The sequence below is a fragment of the Pungitius pungitius genome, chromosome 8 (genome assembly GCF_949316345.1).
Source record: "Pungitius pungitius chromosome 8, fPunPun2.1, whole genome shotgun sequence".
Classification (NCBI taxonomy): domain Eukaryota; kingdom Metazoa; phylum Chordata; class Actinopteri; order Perciformes; family Gasterosteidae; genus Pungitius; species Pungitius pungitius.
The window spans coordinates 9,191,409-9,211,430 of NC_084907.1; the positions used below are offsets into that span (position 1 = coordinate 9,191,409).

Genomic DNA, 20,022 nt, shown 5'->3' on the forward strand with positions numbered 1-20,022 from the left:
TGAAGCGTGTTATTGCAATGAATGTGTTCTCTCTCCCCCATTCATGTGGTTGAGAACGAGCAGGAGGGGCGGGCTAAAGTAGATGCTGTGCTCTTTGGACATAAAAGATGTATTATTTCATCTAAGCATCCCTCAGGTTGACCTTATGCTGCTTCAGACATAAGGATGAATGTTGTGTATAAAGGTCCTTCTATACATCCAGGGTGTATACAAATGGTATTCTAAGCAGAAATGCATAGTTTCAGGTGATTATACTACAGAAAAACGTGCATAATTAATTCCAATAAGATCCAGAAGCTGTCCATAAACATTCAAACCTGCTGACAATTTAAACTGTCACTTAACATGGACACAATTCTGGAGTAGGGGCAACTTTTAGTTATTCCCGTCTGGACAGCTGATTGGTTAGGCGTTGTCATGGAGATGATGGGAAAAGCGAAAGGAGGGTACAGAGGGGACTTTCAACTGGAATAAAAGCCAGAACAGGAGGCTGTTATGATGGAGAGCCGAGCGGCTGCATGCCACACACCGGACCGATCCCTCCCTGAGCGCGCACGGTGCGGGGCCGCCGCCGGGATGAGTCCGGTGTCCCCTCTGTGAGCTCTCCTCTGCGCACTCGATCCTCCGCCCGGTTGTGATGGAGGCGGAGAGCGGCCACCGGCCGCTGCTCGGGCTGCTTCTCCTGCTCGGGCCGATGGCCCTTTACAGCTCCGCCATCGAGACGGGTAAGACCTCGGGTACACTTGTCACCAGTGTTGTGCCTGAACGCGTTCATTAAACGATAGTTCATGAACTCGTTCATATTTTGGGCGAAGATTAAATCTGATGCATAGCTTCAGTGTTAAAACTGATAAAATATTTGCTGTCTGTAGTTCTATATGGGCTGTGGCAATAATTTTGAAAAAGAATGGCTCGCTGCAACGTATGGAAAAAATAACTGAACTAGTTCATTTTTTGGAACTGTGAACTTAGTTAAAAAATGTTGAAGTTTGAACTATGAACTGAACTAGTTCATTTTAAAATTTGCGAACTAAACTTTGAACTAGTTCATGTAGAAAGTGAACTTCCCCAAGACTGCTGGGTGAGGTTAGCCCATCGTGGAGAGGCGCTGTGATGACGGGAAGAGTGGGGCAGCTGTTGATAGGAAAGTAAGCATCATCAATAGTACCAAAATGTGCTAAAGTTGACTTTAGTATTGTTTCAACACATTTTGACGCTGTCCTGGGTATGTAGGGTGGCGCAACCCAAGAAAGAGAATAAACTTTTTTTAACTATTAAAAAAGGTATTAATATTGTATTTTATTTTATTTGACCTTTTTTAACCAGGTAGAACCAATTCTCATTTACTGGCCAAGAGGCAGCAGCTCACTCCACACAAGAGACACAGGCAGGACAAACACATGAAAACAAATGGCTAAAAACAACATTAATAAACACTACGTACCAAAAAAAAAAGGCTGATTACTGGAAGTTCTTTGTAAATGTAATTACGTTTAAAATAGTACGGCAAAGTTTATATTGATGAAACAAATCAAATAAACAATTTTTCTATTCTAGAAATTGTAAACTGTTATATACTCAAATATATACCCATTTTGCATAATTATTATTTTTAGCACCTTTTTAGACGCCTATTTCATTATTGACCAAGTGCTAATTCCCAGCATTGCACCTATTGCTGCAACCGCTGTGTGTGAATGTTAGTTAGCAGGTGCCACTGTGTATAGCAGGTTTGAATGGGTGAATGATGTCATGTAGTGTCAAAGTACTTTGAGTCCATTTATCCTAAATATAGATCGCAAGTCTTTAAAGGTTAGATTTTCCATATAAAACTGCCTGCTTGATGTTTATTATAATGGACCAGCTCAAGCAAGTTATATACTCTGATAATATGTGTCCATAGCTCATGTAAATTAATGGAGCTCTTCAATACCTGCAGATTAAAGCTATTTAGTAAGCCGTTTGATCAGCGAGGAAGTGAAGAGACTAATAGCTCTTCAATAGACCATTTTGGGCAATGCAGCAAATTAATGAGCAGATTGATTTTTAAACCTCAAGATCAGTCTTTTACAAGTATGCAAGACATATTACAACTAGGGAAAAAGCAGCATGAAGAAGGAAACAAAGTTGGATGAATCAAATTTAAGATCGTTAACGTACAATAAAGTAAAGAGTAAACCAAGTGGTGAGCAGGCCAGGTCAACATCAGAGGGAGGTCTGGCTCTCAGTCGCCTCATCTGAAGCTTAATTAAAGGTCAACATGCCAATCAAATATAGATCTGCAGAGTTTATGGTGGGGGAGGAGGAGGAAGACGAGCCTTTTGTATGGGCATCAAGAGTTGCTGGTTTGATAGGAAAACAAAATACTGGGGGTCTTTCTCATACCCTCGATCCTCCGGTTTATACATCCTCAGCGCATAATCTTAAAGGACTTCCCAGTTCCTAAATGGCCTCTTGAGGAGCAGGAAAAGGACTGAAGGAGATAAAAAATCAAGAAAAGTCCATTAAAGACGATGTAAGTTATAATACAAATATCCTTTGTTTTTGGTCTTTGTTTTTTCTTTATGCCCCCCCCTCTATTGGTAGAGGGGCAGCTGTGGATTAGGGAATGGTTGGTGGTTTGATCCCTGGCTCCTCCTGTCTACAGTTGCAGTCTCTTTGAGTGAGACCCTGAACCCTAAATAGCTTCCTGGTGTTGTTATAGCAGCATTTGGTAGAAATACGAGTTCTGTGAAAAAAAGAATGTATCAGTAAATAGTATGTGTTGATACAGGATTCAGTATGATATGATAAAAGACCTGCTGTTGCCCTGTGGGACCAGTTATGTCCATGGAGATTGGCCGTGTGTGGGTCCACAGAGGCCTGATCGGATCTGTGTAAAGTAAATCCGAGGAAAAGGAAAAGATACCATGGACAGTGAGGCTCATGCCCTTTGCTACACAATGCTGTCTCACACACATTTCTCACTTCAGTGTGTAACACACTTTCACCCTCTTGTTTTCTGAATTGGACTCTCCATTGACAATAATAGCATTTTAAAGAGTATCATTTTCACACTGCAAAAATCTTTACTGGGGACTTGGTGTCCTGTAGTCGTCCATGTTTTGGACAGTGTCCCACGAAACTTTGTATTTACTTGTGCGTTGCATGGTGGATGAGCTGTTTCCCACCAACAGGGGCTTTGGGACATTCCTGGAGGTCAGTGCAGGAGGATCTAGTTGTCTCCCAGGGTAACGGAGCTAATAAACTCCAGGGGTGGTCGTAAATTTTCTCATTATTTGGCCTCTGGCCCAAAGGCAGCGGCCGACGGGCGGTTGGGGTGGGGGCTGCTAGAGCCGGATCTGCCCTTCCATCTGTACTGGTCCAGCCTGAGAAGGATTTTGTCCGGCTTACTGTGATGTGTGGGAGTTTTAATAATTTCTTTATGTCACCTTTATTTTTATGTTAAAATTTGTCAAAGGTTTCTTAGTGACATCCTTAAGATTCCTTCCTTTTTGCTTTACATATTTTTTACAATGTAATCCAATACATTTTGCATCATCCATTTCATTTCTGTGAGTAAACATTAGGTGGGTTTTGTATTTTATGCAAATGACATATACACAACAAAATCACAGAACATATAAACTGGTTTAGTTTCTTGCTGTTTCTGGCTGTTGATTTCTTTTTGTGTTTCTCTAGACGGCAGCTCCTTGTTGAGCTGCAGTTGAGGGAGTGACATCAGAACATCTTTATTGAATTTAATAAAAAAATATACATACCAGCCATCCCTTCTTATGATGGATACGAAGAAACAACCCGACGGTTGTTAACAAAAATGAAAATTGAATATGAATTCGGCAAACTTCTCATCTAATCTTGTCTTCAACCCCTTATCAGGGACTGGATGTCCCCAAGAAGTGACCCCCTCATCCTACTCCGAAGCACCTCCCACGATCATATGCCTTCTCCAGGTCCACAAAACACATGTAGACCGGATGAGCATAATCCCAGGCTACCTCCACCTTCAAAGACCTGGTCCATTATTCCACGATCAGGACGAAATCTGCCTGGTTCCTAGACTAGACTTTACCAGGGAGACTGAGTAGTGTGATACCCCTGTAATTGGCACACACTCTTTGGTTCCCCTTTTTGAAAAGAGGTTCCACCACCCTGGTTTGCCACTCCTTTGGCACTGTCCCAGACCTTCTCGTTGTATGTTGAAGAGGCGTGTCATCCATGACAGCCCCCCAATACATATTGCTATCAACATCTCTGGACGGATCTCATCGATCCCTGGAGCTTTGCCGTTGCGGAGTTGTTTGACTGACTTCCACCAGACAAATGATTCTACTGCCTCCAGCTGCGCCTGTAGTAGTTGGATTCAGGAGTTCCTCAATGTGCTTCCACCACTCGATAACCTCCTCAGTTGCAGTCAACAGGGTATCTTCCTTACCGTACACAGTTCGGCAAACTTATTCCCTTTCCATTCGTTTTAATTGTAAGCCCCAAATCTATATTTATACCCTAAAACGATCTCTTCCAAGCATGAGACCCCTAAAGACCCAATCCCTTTTGTAATCAGTAATACAACATACTTTATTAAATGACAAAATTAAACAGCTGTGTTTAGAGTTGAACTTGTTCCATTTTTGAAATGCTGCATTGGTCAGCTTGTCTTATTGGTCTTTGTCTTGTCAGTGAACGTGGTGGACTTCTGTGGCCAGACGATCCGTGGCGACGGCATGATAGTCAACTCGCACCAGGAATCAAAGAAGTACTACTTTGTGACCATGGCCACGGACTGCCACCTCACCATGCAGGCCAGCTCCCCTAAGGACAAGGTCCAGTTCCATTTCCGCTTCTTCCTAGTCTACAGTCTACTCCGAGTGGCCCCTCTAAGCCCAGCCCCTCTCCTTCCTGAGTCCCCTCGTGGCTCTGCACCTTTCAACCCCAGACTGGAGCCCACATCTGGGGAAAGCTCGGGGGACCCATGCCACGCCGGCTCATATGTTCAATTCTATGATGGATGGGACAAGAACTCGCCTCCCCTCGGGCCTCCACTTTGTGGGAAGAGCCCGCCCCGGCCAGTGTTGTCCACAGGGATCTACCTGACCCTGAGGCTGGTGACACGGGGAACTCAGCCCAGAGTGGACTTTGTTGGGGACTTCACGTCCTTCAGACTGGGTAAGAAAGACACTTGCTTAGATGATGATAATGGACCAGGTCATCTTCAAGTGTATTATCTATACAATAGCTAATTCCATCAAGTTGTGTCTGAAGCCAGTTTAACAATGGCATTGAACCATTGTAAGAGAACTGGTAACGTAGCAGGAAGCTTCAGACCCATTAATGGCAAATGTGGGTTTTCACTTACTATGAATTTCTTCTTATTTAGTATCAATATCGTCACTAAGGTTATAAGTACAATGATTGAGATTTATGATGAAATTGTTGACAGTTTCCTCTTAAAATGCATTAAAGTGCAGCAAGGATAGCTATAATGATGGATGCATAGTATCATTTGATTGGTTAAAGTTACTACGAAATTAGTACTGGATTACACAATTAGATCTGATTAATTTATATCTACAGGTTTTGTTAAATAAAATTGCACAATATGACCAGAGACAGACTTTTTTGTTCTCAAAGAATCGCTTTGATGAAAATGCATTCAACATGTTTGCTTACCTTCAAGGTTTTTATTTACAAGTCAACTCAATAAGCAATCATGTTTCCCTTTAGCTTTCAAATCTCAATCAAAGAATCCTTTCGGTTTTTCATCTTTACCTCATCTCTCTCCTCTATTACTCCAATACCTTAATTGTTATGTTCCTCTTCAGGTTTCAACCAATCAGAGTGCAGCAATGAACCTTATTTCACCTGCAGAAATGGAAAGTGTATCCCACTTAGTCTGGTGTGTGACGATAAAGGCATTGACAACTGTGGGGATGGAAGTGACCTGGAGGAAAACCTAACAACAGGTTGTAAAGGTCAGTAAAGTGATGAAGTGTCATTTTTGATGCTGATATGTAAAGATATAGTCCCCCATTTTAGTACGACATGCACAAAGGTTTAAAGTTGATGCTTCACAACTATTTTGTTGGACCACTATAACAAATGTAAGGCATCATTGCTGTTCAACAACATATTATATTCTACCATTTAAAGTCTGAACCTTATCTGTCCTTCATCAGCGGGTCAGCTTTTACCACCTGAACCTCCCCCGCCAATAGAAACCCCATCTCCACCTTTACTGAATGCACCCACAGTGCCGATTCCTACTCATCACAGCTGTGGTGTGCCAGTCAGCGCTCCCAGTCATGAGTCTGTAACAGGTGAGTTTACACACATGTCTATTATTTCAACTAGTTGAAACACTTTCTATCTGCAGATATAAATCAAGGTGTATTGCACTAATGTCATGTTCCGTAGGATGTTAGATCAGTGAACTAAGTACCTAGTTGGATGCAAAGTGCCCTGGTTACTGAGCACACAACTAATGGAGGTGACCATTGAGTTTGTAAACTCGCAAAACCAATAATTGGTGATGGAATCTCGGAAGGCAGTAGCCTTTTGAGTGATCTCTTTTTACTCAGAGGCCCCCCTGTCAGCTTCTGATTGCTTTTAGTTCTTGGCCAAGTCCACCCTGAGAAAATAACTATTCTTCTGTTGAGACTGTTCCATTGAGAGCGAGAGAATGGGACTCACATTGGCGTGCTGCTCACATTGCCTGCTGTTTATTGGCTGAGATCCATTCCAATGCACGGCCCACCGTGAGGGACCAAAAGCTGTTAGCTGACTGGTTAGCTGTGCTTGAATTTACTCATCACATCTGAACAGTCAGTGGGCTCCAGGCATATCAACATGTATGGGTGATTGACTTTGACATTCAGTCTTAACATATTCGTGAGCCAGGTGTCTTTGTTTGTTCACTTCTAACTTGGAAGTTAGACCCAAATCTCTCAATTGGGCACACAGAGTAAATTGGTATCAAGGTTTCTTCTGACTGCATAAAATGGCAGGTTGTATTAAAACAAATTGTTGTTGATTAGAGGCATGATCACTGAAGTAGTAGAATGACATCCTGATCTTCAGTAGACAGACAAGATTGGTAGTGGTGCCAACAATAAGGCCTATATCAGAAAAAGGCCTTAATGGCAATGAATAAATGAACCCTGGATATGTTGACGGTCTTCGTTTTTGTATTTGGTCAGGGCAAGTTATCAAAGTAAATCGAGCGACGGTTATAACTACAAACTATACAAATATATACATTTTATAAATGTTTGACACTAAACATTCTGTGTGAATTCTATGCATTGTTTTAAAAATCTCAGCCAGGTGTCTCTCTAAGGACCCCTGCTGTAAACAAACAGCAGCAAATTAACTTGGCCTTCAAAGTTTGACATGCCACACAGTCGTGCCAAAACCCAAAGGTAATCTCACCAAGCTTAGTGGCTCTGAGGTACAGCAGTGTGTGCACGGGTACTTCTCTTAGCTTTTAGCGGTTAGCCAAACACACTGTGCAAACTGTTTCCGCCACATGCAGAGGGCCAGATAAGAGTGGGGGGAGAGCAGGCGGTCAATGCCAGTATAAAAAGGTAATAAAATGTCTTCTGAGAAAGTGTGAGTCACTGTAACCAGGAGAGGGCTTTGAGAAGGCAGTAGAATCCGGGATTCTACATAAAAAACATAACAGATAAAAAAGACACATTAATGTTTCACAGTTTCAACAGCTCGAAGGAGATTTCTTTCTGTGGTTTGATGGCTCTTATACATCACAGGTCATCGGCATTCCATTCTTTACTTGCCTTTATAGAATTCCTTGGAACTGATTCCTGTCCCAAATCCACAATGCTGGAGTTACACATTCTCTTGGAAGAATTAAATACCTTGGAAGAAATTACAGATTTTTTGAATGATCTGTTTGAAAATAAGATTAGGTCTAATAGTATTAGTAATATTAGTATTTGTAGTAATATTAGAAGTTGTAGTATTTTTGTATCAATAGCAGTAGACATACTAATAGTAGTAGTATTAGTTGTAGTAATATTACTATTTGTAGTGTTAGTTGAATTGTAGTTGTAATAGTAGTATATGAAAGAACAAGTATTTCAACAAAAAACCTTCATTCTGAGCTTTATGTTACGGTACAAATAATTATTGACAATTTTGAAATTATGGGATTAGTTGAGGGAGAGAGGGGGTTAGATTAAGTTATTAAATGATCAGCCTCATCAGAGTATGAATTCCCTCCATGGGGCTTTTATTTTGAAAGCCATGGATGGCTGCCTCGTTGCATTGGTGCTGGTTGTTTTTTGTTGTATTTGTTGTTTATTCTGATTTCTGATGGGATTCCTGGAGCTCTTTCACCAGAGATGAGATCATGAACATCCCGGGAACAACTCCAGCAGAGTTACTTCCAAGGACGATATCAACACCCTGAAAGACCACACCTCTGTGAATGAGAAGACACATTTAAAAAACCTGAAGGACCTAAAACAACCACTGTAGACCAAACGGAGCCACAAAGAGTATATCAAGATTGAAATCGAAAAGATATCCGAGGACCTGAGCATGAGGACAAAATCAGAGAGAAGGAGGCTCTTGGCACTGGGAGACGACATCAAGACCCTGAAAGACAACGCCTCTGAGAAGACACATTTCAAAGACCTGGAAGATCTGAAAGAACTAGCCAACCAGGAGCAGGTCACTGAGGCCAAGGCCGAGGAGGACGTCAGTCACAACGTCCAGACTGAGTCTGGAGCCAGGCCCAGATGGAAGGCTCAACGGCGAGCGCCCGGTGGCCTGGCACAGTATGAAGGAGTTATGCAGCACCTCACTACTCTCATTGGAATGGGCATATGTTACGTCCAGTCGCTAGGGGGAGACGGACGCAGACATAAACCCAGATTTTCGTTGGGTGATAAAAAAGAATATTTATTCTTGGAGACAAGAAACAACACAAAGGAGCACGAACTGAGGGAAAGGGCCGGGGGTGCCGTGTAAATCAAAAACCAAATAGAACAAAAGGAGGCCTTCAGAAGGAAGACTATAGCAAAACCAACAAGTAACAAAAGTCCTTACTTACATTAACTAAAACATAAAGATACATCTCCAACGGCACCCCTACTCCTAATGTGGCTGACACAAGTCTGTGAGGTGCAGAATCAGTGGTGCCTTGCCCTGGCCCTCTTCCTCGCTCTCACAGTCATTCCCCAGGATCTGGTAGCCGCCCCCAGCTGCAACTCGTTTGGCCTTTTAAGCCTGGCGCGCACTCCAATGCCCTCGTCTGGTTGGCTGGGAGTCTTCCAGGTGGGTCCTGCCTCGGTCTTCCCTCTGCGTCGTGGGAGGTTGCAGGCAGACTCCCGGTTCACCTGAGGTTTCCGTCGGCAGCCGTAACACCCCCTCCCATAAACACAACCTCCCAGTTATTCAACACATCACACAAATCTAACAAATACCTTACATCTTTACTGTAACCGGGACAACGCATCAGCCACTATGTTATCAGACCCTTTTTTGTGGCAGATCTCCAAGTGGTAGTCCTGCACAATCAGTGCCCATCGCATCAAGCGCTGATTATGGTTGTACATGCGGGAGAGAAAAACCAGAGGGTTATGATCAGTATAAACAACAATTGGCAGGGAGCTGGATCCAACATACACCTCGAAGTGCTGTAAGGCCAACAGCAAAGCAAGTGTCTCCTTCTCAATGGTGGAGTAGTTAAGTTGAGGCTTAGTAAACTTCCTGGAAAAATAGCATATTGGATGATCTATTCCCTCCGCATCTTCCTGTAGGAGGACCGCTCCGGCCCCCACGCCGCTGGCGTCCACCTCAAGCTTGAACGGCTTGGCAAAATCGGGAGCTTTTAGCACGGGGGCGTGACAGAGGAGTGCCTTGAGGCTGTCAAATGCGATCTGACACTCTGTAGACCACACAAACTCTACTTTAGGGCTCAATAACAGAGTTAATGGCTGGGCAATAGTCGAAAAGTTACGGCAGAAAGCTCTGTAGTACCCTGCCATTCCAAGGAACGAACGTAGCGCTTTACGCGTAGAGGGGGCGGGACAATCTGAAATGGCACTTATTTTTGCTTCTACAGGTCGCACCTGTCCCTGCCCTACCTGTCTTCCTAAATAGGTGACGGTCGCTTTACCGAACTCACACTTTGCCAAATTCAGCGTGAGGTTGGCTTGGGCGAGTCTGCGGAAAACCTGCTCCAAGATGCGCAGGTGCTCCTCCCACGTCTCTGTGTACACAATTACGTCATCCAAATATGCGTTACAATTAGTTACCCCAGCTAACACAGTATTAACTAAACGCTGGAATGTGGCGGGTGCATTGCACATGCCAAACGCCATTACCTTATACTGCGCAAAATGGTCAGGAGTAACAAACGCCGAAATCACAGCTGCACGGTCGGTCAAGGGTACCTGCCAGTAACCTTTTAACAGGTCAAGTTTGCTTACAAACTTGGCATTCCCCAGATTATCGATACAATCTTCCATTCTCGGTAATGGGTACGAGTCGCGCACTGTAACAGAGTTCACTTTACGGAAATCGGTAATGAACCGCGGCGAGCCGTCGGGCTTAGCCTCCACAATACAGGGTGAACTCCACGAACTAGAACTGGGTTCAGCAAACCCATTTTCAAGAAGATATTGCACTTCCCCTTTCATCAGTTCTCGCTTAGTTTGATTGGCACGATACGGGTGTTGTTTTATCGGACGCGGGTCGGTCAGCTTAATATCATGTTTTACTAAAGTTGTTGTGGTCGGTACATCACTAAACACGCCGGTAGACCTACATTTGTCGACAAGGTCAATTACGTCCTGTCTATGCTCAACAGGTAAATGTAGTAGTCGGGAAGGTAACTGCGCTATGGCTTCCGAATTAGGGAGTCGAGTGCCCAAGTGGACTGGATGACGCGGCCGCAAATCATCACAGGCGTGAGGAAGCGCGGCATCAGTTACGATCAAAGCGGCGCTCCGAGGAGGCGAAACAGTGAGGGGCGGCTTTGGATTGTCCAAAGAGCCGCTTTTATGACCCTCTCTAGGTTCGTATAACTTTAGCATGTTGATATGACAGACGCGCGTTTTTCTCCTTCGCTCAGGAGTATTGAGAATGTAGTCCGTGTCACTGATGCGTTCACGGACTGCATACGGACCGGTAAATTTGGAGGAGAGCGCCGAGACAGGTGTAGGCTGTAACGCCAATACTAAATCACCAGGTTGAAAACGGCGAGTTACAGCTGAACGGTCATAGTGCCGTTTCATCACTTCTTGCGAACTGGAAAGTGCCTGTTTAGCGAGTGTATTAGCAACATGTAGTCGCTCACGGAAGTGGCGGACATACTCCAATACGTTTTTGGCCGGTGATGACTTTAGCGACATGAACTGGTCATGTAACGTTTTTAGAGGACCACGGGGCGTATGCCCAAATACGAGCTGCGCGGGACTGAACCCCAGGGACTCCTGAACGGCTTCACGCGCTGCAAACAAAACAAACGGAACCCCCTCATCCCAATGGGGTCCGTTTTCCAAACAATACTTGCGGAGCATGGACTTGAGCGTCTGATGCCATCGCTCTAGAGCCCCCTGTGACTCGGGGTGATAAGCAGAAGAAACAACATGTTTAACATTTAGTGTGGCAAGCACCTGTTTAAAAATTTTGGACTGAAAATTCGTACCTTGGTCTGATTGAATTACCCGGGGTAGGCCGAAGGTAGAAAAGAATTTTGTGAGGGATTTCACTATCATTTTGGCCGTAATGTTACGAAGTGGGATCGCCTCAGGAAAACGGGTTGCCGCGCACATAATGGTAAGCAAGTATTGGTTTCCACTTTTCGTGCGAGGTAAGGGGCCCACGCAGTCTATGAGCACCCGATCGAATGGCTCTTCGATTATAGGAATAGGATGCAGAGGCGCGGGAGAGATTGTTTGGTTTGGCTTACCTGCTACTTGACATGTGTGGCAACTACGGCAGAACTTTGCGACATCCGCCTTCAACCCTGGCCAAAAGAAGTGTTTTAGAACAAGCTGGTACGTTTTTGTGACACCTAAGTGGCCTGACCATTTACTTTCATGTGCGACTGACAGCACGTGTTGTCTATAGACCGTAGGCATCACAATCTGGTACACGACATTCCAATCTGCATCAGTATCTGGGAGAGGGGTCCATCTGCGCACTAGGACATCTTTATCTTGTATAAAGGCTACTTTCTCCCCACTTGCTTTACCGTTGTCACTCACCACCCTTCGGAAACAACGCTGTAGTGTTGGATCCTCTCTCTGTGCGCTCGCCAGGCGCCCGCGCGTAACTGGAAGCACATTCGGGCTGGATGGATCGCTGGTTTCACCGTCAGGCACAGATTGCGCAGCGATCGGCTCCTCCGCTTCCTCAAGCTCTGTCCCTCCAGAAAACATGGGCATAAGTATACTGTCAGTTAGTGAGACTTCTGAACTATCATCCTCCTTCTGACGCGACCGTGCACGTGCACGCGTGAGTACACACGCCGGAAACACCGGAGAAGTTGCCAAAGCCCCGGTGCCGGACAGAGGTAAATCTAGCACCTCTAACATAGGAGTCACCTTACCTCCTGCAATGTCATTCCCCAATAAAAGTATGACACCTTGAATTGGTAGAGCGGCACACACAGCGACAGGAAAGAACCCCGTAACTAAATCAGATTCGATGTGAACGTTGTGTACGGGACGTGGAATGTATCCCATCTCAATGCCGCGGAGCACCGCACCAAACCCACACGCTGATTGCTCGGAAAAAGGTAACGCCGACGCCAAAATAACCGACTGGGAACATGCGGTGTCCCTTAGCACCTGGACAGAGCGCTGATCTTCAGTCATGCCGGTGAGGGAGATGCGTGCGTCAAAGACAAATGGTTTGAAACAGGCATCCACCTCTTGGCATTTCTCCCTTTCAGTCTTTGTCTGTTTAGCTTTAATCAAACCAATGCCCTTAGGCTGGACAAACCGCGAAGATTGTTCTTTACGTTTCAAAGCCGGACAGGCAGCAATTACATGACCTCCCAGATGACAGTAGAAACATTTCCTTTCCTCTTTTTCTGCACTTGGTGTTTTTCGGACAGAGGGTGGCGAACCAGGGACACGGCGTGGTCTTTCAGAGACAGGGGAAAAGGTAGTTTTGTGAATCAACACATACTCATCTGCTAAAGTTGCTGCAGCAGTTAAAGTTGTTACTTTCTGCTCATTTAAATAGACAACAATGCGATCGGGCAAGCACTTTTTAAAGTCCTCCACTAGGAGCAGTCCTCTCAGGGAATGGAAGTCATCTGCCGAGCAGGCAGCGGCCCACTTATCAAATAGCACACCCTTCTCTCGGGCAAACTCCGTATAAGTCTGATTCGGTGACTTTCTATGACTCCTAAACTTCTGCCGATATGCCTCAGGGACTAGTTCGTAAATGCGCAGAATAGCAGACTTCACAGACTCATAACTTAAACTCTCTTCCAAAGAGAGTGCAGCCATGGCTTCCTGGGCCTTGCCATGGAGTTTACACTGCAGTAACAGAGCCCAAACCTCAGTCGGCCACTGCAGAGCAACTGCAATGCGTTCAAATACACCGAAGTACGAGTCCACCTCAGATTCCCGGAACAAGGGCACTAGAGCAATATTCTTGCTAACATCAAAAGCCGTGGACATTGCACTGGCAGAATTTTGGGTGGAGAAGGTGGTCTGTGACATACCTGGAGCAGTAGCAGGTAGGCTTCCCGCGCCTTGCGATTTGTCAAGTTCCAGCTTCCGTAACTTCACAGCCATATCAGCTTCTACCTCCAACTTCCTCATTTCCAGTTGATGTTGCATGTGCTGTTTCCGTTCACGTTCTTGAGCCTCCAGCTGGAGACGGGCCAGGCGAACCTTTACACGGGCCTCATCTCTGGAACAAGCACTACTTTCTGAGGATGGGTCATAACGTGGCAGCGTGACGGGTGTTTTTAACCCTCCACCTACCTCGCCTTCCATGCTGGAGACTGCTGGTGGCTTAAGGGCCCACACCCCCTCTGCCTCGGGTGAGACAGCCACAGGAAGCGTTTTTATTTCGGCTTCCATTGGTATTTCAATCACCCCACTCTCCACCAGGTTAGCAATGACTAACGATTTCAGATCTCTTTTTAACATAGCTTTAGTTACCGGAATCTGAAGGTGACTCGCTACAATAAGCAATTCATCTTTTCTACACAGATTAATGTGTTCAAGTGTTGGATTGGCTAGGAATGCCTCCAAGTCAAAACGCTCCGAAGCCATAACAACACGTCACCTAGGCGGCTAGACCAGATTACCAGCTTGCGTTTACTTACCCTCCTCGAATAAATATCCTTTTCTTTTTTTTTTTTTTCAGGAACACTTTAAATTGATCCCGGACGAGCCCCCATTTATGTTACGTCCAGTCGCTAGGGGGAGACGGACGCAGACATAAACCCAGATTTTCGTTGGGTGATAAAAAAGAATATTTATTCTTGGAGACAAGAAACAACACAAAGGCGCACGAACTGAGGGAAAGGGCCGGGGGTGCCGTGTAAATCAAAAACCAAATAGAACAAAAGGAGGCCTTCAGAAGGAAGACTATAGCAAAACCAACAAGTAACAAAAGTCCTTACTTACATTAACTAAAACATAAAGATACATCTCCAACGGCACCCCTACTCCTAATGTGGCTGACACAAGTCTGTGAGGTGCAGAATCAGTGGTGCCTTGCCCTGGCCCTCTTCCTCGCTCTCACAGTCATTCCCCAGGATCTGGTAGCCGCCCCCAGCTGCAACTCGTTTGGCCTTTTAAGCCTGGCGCGCACTCCAATGCCCTCGTCTGGTTGGCTGGGAGTCTTCCAGGTGGGTCCTGCCTCGGTCTTCCCTCTGCGTCGTGGGAGGTTGCAGGCAGACTCCCGGTTCACCTGAGGTTGCCGTCGGCAGCCGTAACAGCATACCACCAGTGAGGGGAAACCAATGGGGTCAGTGCGCTGCTACATGAGTGGAAGTGAAAGAAGGGGGTCTTGACTGAGCGGCTGATCTCGGGACGTGGTAATCTACTCTGGAGCTTCTTTCGCATTCCTGTGGAGGTGGAGATATTGAACCAGTGGTCTATGTTCAAAACCTCCATTGCTGAAGCTGCAGCAACATGTTGTGGCTTCAAGGTCTTAGGGGCCCTGGAACCCCTGGGTGGACACCGGTGGTCACTGTAGCTGCCCGGGAAAGGCCCAGGACTTCCCCCGGCGGCTTCAGTGACGCACACACACACACACAAAAAAACAGCATCCATTCAAGTATTGTCGTCCCCCAGAAATTACAAACTCATCCCTTTTTTGGCAGCCAGTTGGCCCAGTTTAGAATAGATTTATTACATTGTGGTTTATACAACAGGCCAATAATGGTGAACATTACATCTTTATTCCCTCCTTGTAATTAATATAGATGTGAAATCAGCAAGCATGAACACATTTTAATTGGTTACAGCATTTCTGGAAATGTCTCGCACGTTCCTCCATTGAAAATGAGCTAAGTCCACACAATGGGACAGGACTCTACCTTTGTTAGAGACTGAGTGGTGCGGTTCTGGTGGCTTTGGCTGAGAAATTGAGGAAGAAGAAGGATTTGAAAGTTGAAAAAAGTCCATTGAGAATTTATGAAAGTATGAATATTAATTTAATTTAATTGAAGAATACGAGGTAGAAATGGTTTGCTAATGGCTCCAATAATAACAGCTTCCTCCACATGTCAGAAGTACTAGGATTATAAATTTACTCAACAGCTGATAGCATCACCAACGAGGCCAGTAGCACTTAATAATATAATTAGCACTTGATAATAATCTGTTATCCATATTGAAATAAATCACTGGGAGACCTGGAGTTTGGGGTTTTCCGGCAAAGAGTAACCTGATACTGGCGTGGTGAATCTGGGAAGGAGACGTTGTGACCACAAAGAGCCGATCATACATGGGTTTTTACCACATTGGTTCCTGGCGGGTACCACACTGCTTGAGTGGAGTGGTGTCTGAGTCTGATGCAGCATGTGGTGCAGACTGAAAAGCCTAATCACTAAAAATTGCAGCAAAAGTTTAGTTAATCACATATTAGTCATATTAATTAACTAATATGTGATTGTTAATCACATATTAATTATATTAGTGTTCATACAAACATGATAAGTCAACTAAATACAGATGCCATGTGAATTGCATGTTTGTATCATCCCCAGACTCCCCTGCCTCCCTGTCCCTGCTGGCTCTCTACACCATCCTGGGTGTGGTGGCAGGCGGCGTGGTGCTCTGCTGGTGCTGCTGGTCACCCGGCTGGTTCCTTTGGCGTGTCAGCTTTTGCCGCTTCTTGCCCTGCTGCAACTCGGCCTGCGCCTCCTGCCAGCTCTGCGCCCGCAGCTGCACCACTAGCAAGGAGCACCGACTGGCAAAAGTCACCCCACACACACCACCCAACGGGGACCCGACAGGCATGGTGGCCACTGGCCTTGGTGCCAATGACCGCGTCACCACGCCAGCTGTTTAGTGCAGGATGAGGGTCGGCTCGATCCCTTTTCCCATTGTGAGACATTTGGTAAACAGTGTACAGATACTAAAGATAGTTACTACATTATGCAGCTTGACAGGACCAAGTCTCTCCTGATGATGATGCAGGTGTGCCTATGTTGTTATGAGAAGGTGAAGCAGGGTAATGTATGACTATGAATTGTGTAAAAAAGACTTCATTTCAAAAATGTTTTTGTTTACATCACATTATGCCCAAGTTGTCTGTCCGGTTTTCAGAAGAAACAATGAAAACTTTTCATTTATTAGTTATAGTTTGTCTGTATATAAAAGTTATTTTTTTGCTTTACCTTAAAGGAAAGACAGTGAAACCACACTTCCAGTCTACACATTTGACCCAGAGTTAGCCACGGACACATGCTGAAGAAACCCCCCACCGGGTGACAACAGCTGTTCTCCCCTGGTGAAATTCCTCCAAACTTTCCACTCTTATCCCTGCAGTCCGCTGTTGTTCCACATAGAAGCCAAAGTAGCTTTTGGACCATAGAACAAAAAGTAACCCCATGTATAGCCGTCAACGGTTTGTGGGGAGGAACATCTAACTATTTAAAAATAAATGTATAATAAATTACAACAAAAGCTTATGCTTATTCAAGAGCTAAAACCGATCAACTTTTTTCAGCTCAAGTACATGGATCGGTTCTTGTGGTGGGCAAAGGAAACAAATAAAAATTATAACCAAAATTATTTTTGAAAGCAAGGTGTGGAGTTCAATCAAAATACATTTAAACTCAAATGATGAAGATAAAAGATAAAATGTGAACTTTTTTCCATTTTTCCTACAGTGTTTGTGATAGTGTGATCATGTATCTACCATCATGCTGGGCTACAGTTGTCGTCTCCCAAACTCTTAAAGTCTTAGCTGTATCTCAGCCTGGTGGGTTTCTATCAATGTGAAGCTAATCAGGATTAGTAAGCTGACAAGCAATGTACTAGATCAAGCCTGTTTTTCTGTGTGTGGTTATTTGTTCAGCCGTGCTAGTGGCATGTTGTTATATTCAGTTGGTCCAACACTTTGATCCAGACCGAAACATATCAACTATTGGACGGAATGCAACATTTTGTACATGCTGTCACTCACCTAGGAGCACAGGGGAGTTTCAGTTTCTCATATCTCACATAAACCCAACAAGTTTCCTGTATTGTGTTTGTGTCCAACCAATCATGAGCTACTGACAGCCACCCGGCTGGTTTAGGTGTGAGGGAGATGAGGCAGAGAGGAAACTGTTGGTTCCAAGCAGCAATGATGGCTCCGTTAGAGATTAGTGTGAAAACTACAGCAGCATCAGTCATATCAGAACAGGAGACTATTTTATTTTAGAAAGAAGTATAAAGAACACTTTCTTGGGACTTGCTTTACCTCTGAGTGGCTTTACAAAGATTGTTTTTTGACAACTTGTTCATCCATCACCTGCCATGGATTCAAACATGGGCATTATGCTACCGTCATGCTTCAGTCTCCACTAATGTGGTGTTAAAATAAATATCCCTTCATTTGAACTAAGGTAACTACTCCCAAACAAAGGGAATGCTTTTGTAAATACAACTGCGGAGAGAGGTGTAAAGTATTTCCACTAATATGCACAATGTAAATTGTAAAGATTTGACCGTTAAACACCTTTTTTGGCGCTAACATCAAATGGTTAATATGCTTTACTAGAATTACAATACAGTGTTTTAAATTTGAGGAAATGTTATCCACACACATCCATTAGTGTGTCATGTTTTTCCACTCGCAGGTCACTTTATTCTGGTGAAAAAGCTCATAGTTCAAAACAGGGTGTGATCACTTCCCCCTCTGCAACACCGCCCCCCCCCCCCTTTCGCTGTGTGGACACTGTGGAGGGCTCAGCAAAGGATCAGCGGCTCCACCTTTCATGTCAAATACCTCTTTCTGTAAAAGTCAAGGGAAAAAAACCTTTGATTTGACGTTTTGTAATTTACCATTTTGACCGGTAATTGAATTTATTCTTTAATCCTGTTGACAGAAGACAACCTTTCTGTTGAGGCATTAATGTCAGAATAGGATTTTGGTCCAAGCCGAAAGCAAGAACATTTGCCAAATAGAGTTGAATAGACTTTAACCATCTGAATAGTCTCATCAATCTATTCGATGAATCACAAATGTGCATTGGTAAAGAGAACCTTAAACTCTGCCAAACCAAGGTGTAAGAGAAGAAACATTAACAGGATAAACAGCTGGAATTGATCCTTAAGAGGAGAAGAAGAAGAGTACGCTTCTTTGCCTTTACCGTAATACCATTTCCATTAAAGCATTCAGAATATCATAAAACTACAAAACAGCGCTGCCAGGATGCTGATAAAATATGAACACATTACACCCATACTACACTCACTACACTGGCTCCCTGTCTCATTCTGGATTGACTACAAAGTTCTACTACTCACTCATAAATGCCTAAATGGACACGCACCTCCCTATCTGCCAGAACTACTCACTCCCAAAACCTCCACCTGCACCCTCAGACCTCAGATCTGCAAGCAGCTCGCTCCTCCGGGTCCCCGACACCAATCGCACTATGGGCGACCGGGCCTTTTGCTCGGCAGCGCCTCCAACAGTCTCCCTGACCACCTGAGGGCAGCACGCTCACTGGACTCTTTTAAAACTGCCCTGATAACCTACTTATTCAGTACGGCGTTTTCCCCCTATGTTTTTACTAAAAAATGTATTGATATAATGTATCATTCAGCATTTCACATAAATCCCATCCAGTTATATGGCTGGTCACCAAAGCTACTGCACTGAGGTTAGATAGATTCAGAAAATGATTCAGAAATGTTCCTGTTCATGGATTTCCTTAATCTTATCTCTATTTCATGTTCAATTCAACTCAAATTTTTTGTCATCATAACAAATTACAAATAGAGAGAATGGAAGAGGAGAATTCCTCCCCTGCATGGACAGAGTGCGATAGATGTCATGTGACAGAAGGAACAGCGTAAAGATGTACAATATGTACAATTCAAACATGTGGGTTTGTCTGCTCTGACTGCAGCTGAGAGCAACGTGAGAACCATCATCGCATCTGAAAAGGAAGGTGCCGCACCCCCCATTTTAAGTTTGTGGCTTGTCATTAAGTTGTGATTGCAGGTCCTGCAGCCAGATGGGGTGAGAACCACTGCTTCAGAGGACTGAATGTTGAGGTTAACGGTGTTCAGAGATTTAAGGGTCATCAGTTTGACATAGGCCATAACTCAAGTTATTTCAAGACCAAAGGGTATCATGTTGACTCGTTTTATTGGCTCCCAATCATGTGTGTGCAGACTGTGCAGGTGTCCGGCAGCATTGTCCTTGTATAATCAGGGGACCATGCTGCTGGATCTGTTGGAGCTGAACTGTCCTTCATCCCTACGGAGCATGCACTCAGCCATCAAAACGTCGCGTGGATGGGCTTCTATCAGTTCATCTTCGTTTAGTTTTTAATTGACTTATTTCTATCTCACT

At 44.5% G+C, this 20,022-nt stretch overlaps 1 protein-coding gene across 2 annotated transcripts; it reads left to right on the forward strand.

Annotated features, from left to right (window-relative positions):
- Nucleotides 1–450: 450 nt before the first annotated feature.
- Nucleotides 451–18,056, forward strand: ldlrad2 (low density lipoprotein receptor class A domain containing 2). Of its 2 annotated transcripts, none has more exons than XM_037491277.2 (5): nucleotides 451–725; nucleotides 4,681–5,166; nucleotides 5,823–5,972; nucleotides 6,177–6,317; nucleotides 16,214–18,056. In XM_037491277.2, exons 1-5 carry the CDS (start codon nucleotides 638–640, stop codon nucleotides 16,516–16,518), a joined length of 1,170 nt encoding a protein of 389 aa, XP_037347174.2. In that variant the 5' UTR covers nucleotides 451–637; the 3' UTR covers nucleotides 16,519–18,056. The 2 variants fall into 2 exon arrangements, with proteins under 2 accessions (XP_037347174.2, XP_062419982.1); XM_062563998.1 differs by lacking the exon at nucleotides 451–725 and adding an exon at nucleotides 2,424–2,515.
- The last annotated feature ends 1,966 nt before the right edge of the window (nucleotides 18,057–20,022 follow it).